The 10,911-nt window shown below is 49.0% G+C and overlaps 1 protein-coding gene across 1 annotated transcript in view; it reads right to left on the bottom strand.

Annotated features, from left to right (window-relative positions):
* The window catches only part of LOC112811476 (group 10 secretory phospholipase A2-like), a 17,279-nt gene that overhangs the window by 5,639 nt on the left and 729 nt on the right, over positions 1-10,911 (bottom strand). Inside the window, exons 2-3 of the mRNA XM_073900260.1 lie at positions 8,155-8,305; positions 6,314-6,420 (exon numbers count right to left, since the gene is read on the bottom strand). Coding sequence (XP_073756361.1) covers positions 6,314-6,420; positions 8,155-8,305 — 258 coding nt within the window. The remainder of the gene's footprint in view (positions 1-6,313; positions 6,421-8,154; positions 8,306-10,911) is intronic.

Genomic DNA, 10,911 nt, shown 5'->3' with positions numbered 1-10,911 from the left:
CCTTCCTTCCTTCCTTCCTTCCTTCCTTCCTTCCTTCCTTCCTTCCTCCCTTCCTTAGAGAGAGAGTGAGGGAGGGTAGGGGTGTGCAGAGGGAGAGAGAGTCTTTTTTTTTTTTTAACAGCACTGAATTTTCTTTCTTTTTTTTTTTAAGATTTTATTTATTTATTTGAGAGACAGAATGAGAGAGAGAGAGTACAAGAGAGGGGGGAAGGTCAGAGGAAGAAGCAGACTCCCCGCTGAGCAGGGAGTCCGATGCGGGACTCGATCCTGGGACTCCAGGATCATGACCTGAGCCGAAGGCAGTCGCTTAACCAACTGAGCCACCCAGGCGCCCCAGGGAGAGAGAGTCTTAAGCAGGCTCCACACTCAGCACGGAGCCTGATTTGGGGCTCGATCTCACAACCCTGAGATTATGACCTGAGCCGAAATCAAGAGTCGGATGCTTAACTGGCTGAGCCACCCAGGCTCCCCAGAAAGTTTCTTTCAAATGCAAGACATGGCATCATGTCTTGCTCCATAGCCTCAGGAATGCAACAGCATCATGTTATTCAAGAATAAAAACTTAAAAGGAAAAAACAGCCCCCAAGGATTAAGCTTAAAAAAAGACCTTCCAGTAAATATTATCATAGGCTTTAAAATTTTTTTAATATATTTAAGTCAGGCCTATAAATGGAAAATGGGCAACACCTGTAATTAGGTAAATGGCTATGTTCGGAGTATCTCCAAACAGAAGAAGAGAATATTTTTAGCCAAAAACAAATGCAGAATAGATATTTTGGTTCTTTTCGTTTGGTTCAGGGAGGGCAGTTCTGTAAACAGGCATGAACTCCACCAGCAGACACACCAATAAATAGTTTACAGACATCGCCTTCACATGCTTAGCGGCAAGCCGAACATGCAGTTGAAGGGACAAGGGAGAGAACTTCAACTGATTTCCCAGTCAAGCCCCATTTCATCTCCTTTCTGCCCACCCTGGGGCTGGACAGGCTGGGGGCAGTCTGTGGGCAGGGGATGTGCCCAGGAGTGGGCACATGACCACCACATTAAGTGAGTCACTTCTTTCCCTGAGCTTCATTCAGTTTCCCGAACTCTAAATAAGAGAACTGGACAAGACCATGTCTGCGACACTTTTGGTCCTAAAAATTGATATTATGTCTCCATATTAATTCAGCTTTGCTCTTATACCAACTGCTACTTCATGCTAAGGAGATACAGCTGAGAGTCCAAGAATATCTAAGACCATCCTTCCAGTAACCCTTACGACATCTTCCTTCCCTGCAGTGCAGGAGTGGTGGGTTTAATGGAGAATCATGCCAGATCCTCCATTCTCTCTAATGGAGGTAGTGGAGATCAGAGAGAGGTTCAGATCAGGCTGACAGCTGGAGGAGAAGGGAAGGGAAAGGGTAACAACCCAGTCCAATCTGTTTATCATGTTATAAACGCTTTTTTCATCTTTGCAACACCCATCTTCCAAGTAAGTAAACTGAGGCCCAGGGAAGTCATCCATCTAGGGCCAAGTGACTCTCAACAAGGGTACTAAGACTATTCAGTGGGGGGAAAAGTGAGTCTCAGTGGTGTTAGAACCAACTGGATATACACATGCGAAAGAATTAAGTTGGATCCCTACCTCATACTATATACAAACATTAACTCAAAGTGGATCAATGACCTAAATGTAAGAGTTCAGATTATAAAATCTTAGGACACCAAATACACAATCACCAAAGACAAAATAGATATGTGCATCCAAGATGTTATCAATAAAATGCAAAGACAGCCTACAAAAAGGGGAAAAACATCTGCAAATCACATATCTGATAAGGGTCTAGAATCCAAAATATATAAAGAACTCTTATAACTCAATAATAAAAAGACAACCCATTTAAAAATGAGCAAAGGGGCACGTGGTGGGCTCAGTCGGTAGAGCCTGTGACTCTCAGTCTTGGGGCTGTGAGTTCAAGCCCCGAATCGGGTATAGAAATTACTTAAAAATAAAAACGCTAAGGGCACCTGGGTGGCTCAGTTGGTTAAGCGACTGCCTTCGGCTCAGGTCATGATCCTGGAGTCCCAGGATCGAGTCCCGCATCGGGCTCCCTGCTCAGCAGGGAGTCTGCTTCTCCTTCTGACCCTCTTCCCTCTCATTCTCTCTCTCTCAGATAAAATCTTTAAAATCTCTCTATCTCTCATTCTCTCTCTCTCAGATAAAATCTTTAAAAAATAAAAAATAAATAAATAAATAAAAACATTAAATATATATAAACAAATAAATAAAAAAATAAAAATGAGCAAAAGAATAGACATTTCTCCAAAGAACATGTTAAAAAGGCCAACAAGCACATGAAAAGATGCTCAACATCGTTAGTCATCAGGGAAATGCAAACCCAAACCACAATGAGATACACTCAACACCCCTACTAAAAGCAAACAAACAAAACAAACAGGAAGATAACAAGTGTTGACAAGGCTAGATCCCTCTAGAAATTAGATCCCTCACACATGGCTAATGAGAATTGCTGGGTCCCCAAAAAGTAAAAAGAGAATTACCAGATGACCCAGCAATTCCACTCACAGTGATATCTCCCAAAGAAATGGAAACAGATGCTCAAACAAATAGTTGTTCCCAAATGTTCAGAGTAGCACTATTCCCAGTACTCAGCAGGTGCAAAAACCCAAAGTCCGCCAACGGATGAATGGATGAACAGAATGTGGTCTATCCCTACAACGGGAATGTTAGCCCTAAAAAGGAATGAAGTTCAGCTACCTGCTACCACATGGATGAACCTTGAAAATATGATGGTAAGTGGAAGAAGCCATACACCAAAGGCCACAGATTGTATGACTTCATTTATATGAAATATTATATATACTTCATTTGTATGAATTATATAATGTTATATATAATATATATTCTGTTTTATATTATTATATATAATAATAGAATTCAATTGAGATATATTATAATATATAATAACAGCATTCAGTTTATATATATACATAAAATTAGAATTGGTAGATCCATAGAGAGGGAAAGCAAATTGGTGGTTGCCAGGCGGTGATGGAAGGGGGAATGAGGACTGACTGCTCAGTGGGGCTCTTTTGAGGGAGAGGGTGGGGTAGGAAGACAATCTTTTGGAGCTAGACAGAGGTGGTGGATGACATTATGAGTGTATTAAATATCACTAAAGCTTATACTGTAAAATGTTTAATTTTGCATTATGTTTATCTCAATTAAAAATAAGAAAGAAAAAAGAGTTACGGAGCCAGTTTCTGGGTCAGCAGCCTTACCTACCTTGTACTTGTGCTATTACTTCCCAATTTGTTTCTTTTTTTAAGATTTTATTTTTAAGTAATCTTCCCACCTAACGTGGGGCTCAAACGCACGACCCCAGATCAAGAGTCGCATGCTCCACCAACTGAGCCAGCCGAGTGCCCCATTACTTCCTTTTCTTTTTCTTTTTTTAAGAGAGAGAGAGTGTGTGTATGCCTGTGAGTAGGGGAGGGGCAGAGCCTGAGAGGGAGCAAGAGAATCCCAAGCAGGCTCCACACCCAGCACAGTGGAGCCCGACACAGGGCTCAATCCCACAAACCCAAGATCACAACCTGAGCCAAAATCAATATTTGGATGTTCAATCGACTGAGCCAACCAGCACCCCTACTTCCTATTTTTAAAATGGATTCAGCTTTTTAATTCATTTGAAAGGAAACTATATGTGGAAAATACCATTCATCAGAAAGTAATCTTAAAAAAAAATAAATAAATGCATCAGTCCTTTTCTTACTGCTTTGTTTAAAAAAAAAAAAAACAGGGGTGCCTGGGTGGCTCAGTCGTTGGGCGTCTGCCTTCGGCTCGGGTCATGATCTCAGGATCCTGGGATCGAGCCCCGCATCGGGCTCCCTGCTCGGCGGGAGGCCTGCTTCTCCCTCTCCCACTCCCCCTGCTTGTGTTCCCTCTCTCGCTGTGTCTCTCTCTGTCAAATAAATAAATAAAATCTTTAAAAAAATAAAAATAAAAATAAATAAAAAAAAAACAGTAAGGTCGCCCTGAGGGACACTTAACTTTTTTAAAGATTTTATTTATTTATTAGAGAGAGAGTGAGCAAGCGAGAGAGAGCATGAGTGGGAGAAGGTGCAGAGGGAGAGGGAGAAGCAAGCTCCCCACTGAGCAGGGAGCCCGATGCTAGCTGGTCATGTAAAATGTACAATGAAGTTAGGATGGATTCTGTTACAATTATCCTCATTAAATACATACTGCTTGCAGGTAAAGACAGATACGTAGATAAGTGGGTAGGTAGATAGATAAATAGGAAGATTTTTTTTTAAGGCAGAATTCAATTGATGAACAGAAGTGTTCTTGGATATAAGCCTGCTCTCTCTGTTAAAAAAAATAAAATCAGCAAGTGTTCCAGGGATGTTAAAGCTAAATTAGCACTGAACTGAGACTTTCTCCTCCATAGACTTAGAAGGATTAAAAGAGAGGGGCGCCTGGTTGGCTCAGTTGGTTAAGCGTCGGCCTTCAGCTCGGGTCATGATCCCAGGGTCCCGGGATCGAGTCCTGTGTCCGGCTCCCTGCTCAGCGGGGAGTCCGCTTCTCCCTCCCCCTCTGGCCCTCTCCCTGACCTCTGCTTTTGCTCTCTCTCTCCTCTCAAATAAATAAATAAAATCTTAAAAAAATATATTTCTTTTCCATAACGAAATGAAGAGCACAAGGGAAGTGAAATGTGGTAATTGTCACTTGGCCTCAATGTGAGGCAATAGGGCATGGTTGGGGACTGGGGCAGATGGGAGAGAGAGGCCCTCCCTATAATCGGCAGCCCCTCTAAGCTCCAGCCAATGGTTGCTACCAGGTCTGATGCTATTGGAGCCCCCAGTTTTTTTAAGGAAAACCAGACATTCAAAAATTCAGATTTTTTTTCATGTGACCTATTTTGATTGTTCAAATACTGGCTCAAATTGCTTTTCTAAATGCTGTGCAGGTGAAGCAAGACATTTGCAGGACAAACATGGCCCAGGGGACACCAACCTGCAATACTATTAGCCCTATTTTGAGAGATGAGGGCACAGTGTTCCAGAGAGAGGAAGGGGTTTTCCTGGGGTCCCCTAATGGTAAGTGGTAGGATGTCTCTAGAACATGGGCTTGTTCCACTGGTTCAGCCTTAGGGAAGAAGGGCCAGTGAAATGAACACTCACATTACAGGCTCAGTCCAGGTTCTATATCCCCCCATTCACTAGGGGGGAACCCAGCCCCAGCCCATGGCCTCTGGTCCTCCTCGCTCTGGACGTTTGGGGCTGGAGCCTCAGAACCATGGTGCGGGGGAGTTATCAAACCACACCAAGGTGGAGCTGGCCTGCATCTTGAGAGGATCGCACGCTGGAGCTGGGGGTGAGGACATGAAAACTCGGGCGCCTCCCACTAAGTTCTTTCCTTTCATTTTCTTTTGGTTCCTAACATTTTGTTGTGGAAAATTTCAAACCCACGAAAAGCTGAAAGAATAGCAGAGAACATCCGTACACCTGCCTTGCCACGTCTACCAATGACATTCTGCTTCACCTGTCACCCCTCCGTCTGCCCACCCACCCGTCCCATCTGCCCACCTTCTTATTTGATTTCGTTTTGATGCCTGTCAGAGTAATTTGCAGAGATCGGGCACTTCACCCGTACAGAGTTCAGGCTGTGGATTCCTTTTCTTTCTAAGCTTTGACTCAAAAGTAATTAATGAAGACATTCTCTTTGTAAAGGAAGGGAAACATTACAGGAACGTGAACTTGCCTTCCAGCACCCCTGCCTTAGCCTGATCCTGTGTCTAGGGATGACCACAGCCACCTGCAGCACACACTGTATCTCTACATACCTTTTTCTGAGCTTTGAAGTATCTACAGGTAGCCATGGAAAGTAAGCATGCTACTATGTGGCATGCTTCTTCTTTTTTTTTTTTTTTTAAACAAAAGTTGTGCTTTCCTGGACATGTCGCCCTACAGTTTGCTTTTCCACTCAACACCTTCTCGTGTCAGCATGAGATTCTACCTTATCCCTTTCTGCAGGCTGCAGTCACCCACAGTAAGAATACATCGCAGGTTTATCTACCCACGCCCCCAGCTAATGGACATTGAGGTCATTTATACCTGGTGTCATTTCTTTTTTAGCTTTTGTCCAGGTTTCTTTGTCTGATTCCGTAAGCGCTCTGTGTTAAAGATCACTTAGAGTAGATAACCCCCGGGGGTGGTCTCTGCAGTGTTGGGAGCAGCGGTGAGTTACTGCAGCCGGGATGCCCGGGCCGCTCGGGGGAGGTAGGCACGGGCTCTGCTGGGGACTCACCACACACGATGCTCTGATTGACACACTGCCAGGAGTAGCGCTCCATCTTGGGTCTGCAGCCAGCCTGCTCAGCCTGCGTGTAGCAGCAGTCGTGCCGGTGACAGCACCTGGGGATGGCAGACAGGCAGACCAGCAGGTGGGTGGAGGCAGGGATGCTCTCCCGGCCAGGACTATGGCTAAGTGAGGACACGCAGGGAGCCAGCATCTTCTGGTCCAAGCTGTGTCCCCGAGAATCCCCACCCTGGGAAATAATTTTGCAGACCCCAGTGTGTGGGGTGTGCCCTGGCTCCGTCCCTTGGCCCCTGCCTGCCTCATTCTGTGTCTCTGAGCTCCCACGCACCTCCTCCACACCCTGCCTCCTCTCTGTGCCGGGTGTGAGCCGAGCCCCGCCTGCCTCCTGACTTTGCGTGGGACCTGCCCTCTGCCTGGGACGGCTACCTGCCCATCCTTCCTCCCTCCAGGTCTCAGCCTAAGAACAGCTCCCATTCCAAGATGTCATCCAGCTCCAGACCTCCCCAGTCAATGACGGTCTCCTGGTTACACCGTCTCATACAACTGGGTTCCTTCCCTTCAGGGCAGGTTTATAGCGAGACTCTCATTTTAGGGAGAAGACTGATGAGCATCTGTCCTCTGCACTGGCCAGAGCTCTGTCGGGACAGGACCATTTCTGTCCTGCTCTCCACAGTGTCCCCAGTGTCCAGTCCGGGGTCTGCTACATAATAGGACCTCAATAATAATAATAATAATAATGATAATGATAATTTGCTGTTGAGCAATTCTGAGAAACATCCACAAATGTCCCCAAACCTGCCCATCATTCATTCATTCACTGGTACTGTCTCCATCCAGTTACTAGTCCCACCATGTACGGAGCCCATAATGGGATCTGGCAGGGAGAGGTCAGCCAGATGCCGCTCTGCCCTCAGGGAGCCCCCAGTCTGATGGGGGGAGGCAGACAAGCCGCCAGACACCACATGCATGGTGAGAAGTGCTGGAACGTGGGATGAGTGCGGGGGGACTCCGGGAGCCCAGAGGGGTCAATGCCTGAGCTGCATCTGGGAGGATGTGTAGGAAGCAGACAACCATGCCTGGGAGCCTTGGAAGCATGAGACTGAGCAAAGACCTGTCTGGGACAGTCAAATCCTCCAAGCCAGGGAAGAGACCTTCACATGGTGCCCTCTGCCACCTCCTACTGGCTGTGTGGAAATGGGTGAGTGGCCGTGCCTCCCTGAGCCTCAGGGGACAGCCGTCCTGCCCGCCTTGGAGGATAAACGAAAGGAAGTCGCTGATAGATCTAAACAAACCCTCAGCCTTGCACAGAACGGGCATTTCTCACATGGTAGCAGAGCCCAGAGAGTAGGGGCATAAATCCAGCCCAGCTGCCTGGGTTCGGATCCCAGCCCCCACCCCTCACTGTCTCTGTGGTCCCAGACAAATTCATCTCTCCTGCCTCAGTGTCCTCATCTCTGAAATGGGGTTGTTGTGAGGACTGAGAGGGCTTCTCAGAACGGTTCCTGGTGCATAATAAGTCTGATCAAGCCTATGTTCTTTTATCAGCCCAAGTAATTCATCGCATGGTGAGGCGGGGGGGGGGGCAGCTGTGACACCCGGGGTGTGTCCTCACCGGGAACCTGTGGGGTCCCGAGAAGCAGGGAACCTGCTTCTCCCTCTCCCTCTGCATGCCCCGTCACCCAGGAGGCCCTCTGCCTGCCAGGTTGTACTGCATGCTAGGATCTTGCTAGTCCAAACAGAAACCTCGGTTGTGGGTATTTCCTTATAGAGGCCTTAACTACCCCAGGGGGTGGGGGACCTTCTGAGCCCAGGCCCAAGCATGCACTCACCAGTCGATGGCGTCGCGGGGCTGGCCATGGCCCCCCAGGCCACAATAGCAGCCATAGCTTATGTAGGACAGGGGGCTGCGGCTGCCAACACAGTTCATGGTCCCTGCCAGTTCTAGAAGCCCACGCCGGTGCACGTGTGACCTCTGGGAAGCTAGAGGGAAACAAAGGTCAGAGTTTGCAGGGCAGGGCTTGGGGAAGGGCACTAGCGTGGGAAGGGCTTGGATGACTGTTTGGGTTTGAATCCCACTCTTCCTACTTCCTCACTGTGTGACCTTGGACAACTTACTCAACCTCTCTGTGCCTTGGTTTCCTTGTTTGTAAAATAGGGAGGATGAAATGGCATCACGCATGTAAAGCCCCTGGCACATGCCAAGCTCTATTATTCATGTCTTCAAGGCAGCCCTGAAAGAGAAAACAAGTCACAGAGCCACAGCATCCCAAAGGTCGCACCACTGCGCCTTTGCACAAGCTGGCCCCTCTTCCTGGAATGTCCTGATTTCCAATCTCCTGCCCTCATCTACTCCAGATGAAGTCAGACTGCTAGTACTGCATCAAATGTCTGTCCAGTTGCCTGTGCTGGGCACTGGGCAACAGAGATGAGCTAAACAGGGTCCATGCCACCAGGCTCCCCTGCAGGGGCTTTCCTGTCCATGGGTCTCCCCTGCCCTGCACCATGCCCCTCCAGACTCTGGCTCGGGGCCTTTTGCATCTTCTCTTATTTTCACTGCCCAGGCACGGCTTCCTCCCACACAGGGAGGCCCTGTGGCCTGAGCCCAGCCACCTGTCTGTATCCCCGTGCATCTCTGACATACAGCAATGCACAGGAGGGGTGACTGGCCCCCCCCCCCCACATTTCACAGGTGAGGAAGGGGAGGCCGGAGCACCAAGGACGACCCCCACAGTCACACAGCCAACCAGAACCTGATCTTCTTGGGGGCCTCCGACCCAGACTTCTGACCTCCAAACCAGTGCGCCTTCCTCTTCACCCAATAAGGGCAAGGGAAGGGGGCCTGCCAAGGTGACAGAGCTGAGAGGCACCAATGGGGCCACTGCTTGGGGTCAGGGCCCTCCAAACCCACTGTGACCGGGACATCCAATAATCCTTCTGGTGAAGGTAATGAAGGAGTCCATTCTCTGGCATTGGTCCAAAAAACCAAACAGAGCAACAGTAAGGAGTGAGATCACTTGAACCTCACCCCATACCGAGCACCGTGCTCCCCAACTGACAGGCACCTCCTATTGTCAACAGCATAGCCTCCCTGTCTTGTGGGCAGCTGTTATCCCATTTATGGCTGGGAAGAGGCACGGGGCTGCCGTGGCCCGGAGCAGACACTCACACGGGAGCCTGTCTGATTCCTGGGTGTCCACTCTCCACCGCTTGGGGACGGAGGAGCCAGGTCAGGTCTGTGCATTGCATCTGCCCATAAGGTCTCATCGCTTTTCATCTAAAACAAATTTTCAGGGCGCCTGGGTAGCTCCGTCGGTGAAGCATCTGCCTTTGGCTCAGGTCATGATTCCAGGGTCCCGGGATCGAGCCCCGCATCAGGCTCCCTGCACTGCAGGGAGCCTGCTTCTCCCTCTCCCTCTGCCTGCCGCTCCCCCCTGCTTGTGTGTGCTCTCTCTCTCTGTCAAATAAATAAATAAAATCCTTAAAAAAAATTTTTTTAAACAAGTGTTCATCACCCTGACTTTTTTGAAGAGTCCAGGCCAAAATTAAACCCATTGTTGTTTTTCCTTGGTGGAAAAAGTACCATATTTGTGGGGGTGGGGGAATAGAGATGAGTTAAATAGAAAGAAAACATAGAAACCAGTTAAAGGTTTCGTCTTCCTCTCTGGGTGACCAGTCCTCGCTCTCCCACAACTGGCCAGGTGCGGCTCCCAGCTGCCCACGCGTCTGCCCGAAACATCCCATGGCTCCCACCACTGTCCAGATAAAGCTCAGAGGCCTCACTGCAGCCCAGAGGGCTTGCACGAAGGGGCCCCTCTCTCAACACCCCCATGTCCTCTCTCAACGCCCCCATGCAGCCCCTGCTCATCATTAATGTCTCCAGCTGAGTTTCCCATCACAGACACCCTGCAGGGCACACGCCCTCACCCCATGCTCACCTCTCACCTCCTTCTATAATCCGCCTTGCCCCCAGGTGGCCATAGCACACTGTGCAGCTGTCTGCTTATGGGAGTGACCCTCTATTTAACTCTTTTAAAGATTTTATTTATTTATTTGACAGAGAGAGAGAGAGAGCACAAGCGGGGGGAGCGGCAGGAAGAGAGAGAAGGAGAAGCTGAAGGCAGATGCCTAACCGACTAAGCCACCCAGGCGCCCCTGGGAGTGACCTTCTCAACTGGGAGCTCTTTGAGGGCAGATTTCTGCTGTAGACAACTCCAGATCCCCTGGCACACAGTAAGCTTCCAGAAAAGGTCCCTTGACCTCCGGACCTACCAAGCCCCATGGAACACTCCCTGTGTAAGCATACCTGAAATGGCCCCAGTCCTAACTCCATGCCCCAAAGCTGTCCCCAGAGGTCCCCACCCCGACCTGACCACACTCTGGCAATCTCAGGGTCCTGGGCACAGCCCTCCAGAGAACCAAGGCACGGGGCAGCCGCCCAGCACTGAGTTTGGAACCAAGGAAAATACTCCCTCCGCGTCAACTTAGGTGAGGCAGGTCATCCTGGGGTCTGTTTGCTCTGTCTGCCCGCGACAGCCTCTACTTGGGAGTGCCGAAGCTGTCCCGGTGTCCCATGGGCCTGAGCATGT

Source organism: Callorhinus ursinus, unplaced genomic scaffold (assembly GCF_003265705.2).
Source record: "Callorhinus ursinus isolate GAN/ISIS: 27379988/994484 unplaced genomic scaffold, GSC_fseal_2.0 scaffold13, whole genome shotgun sequence".
NCBI classification, from domain to species: domain Eukaryota; kingdom Metazoa; phylum Chordata; class Mammalia; order Carnivora; family Otariidae; genus Callorhinus; species Callorhinus ursinus.
Note: the sequence above shows the minus strand (reverse complement) of the source record. Positions and strands in the feature narration are given on the sequence as shown.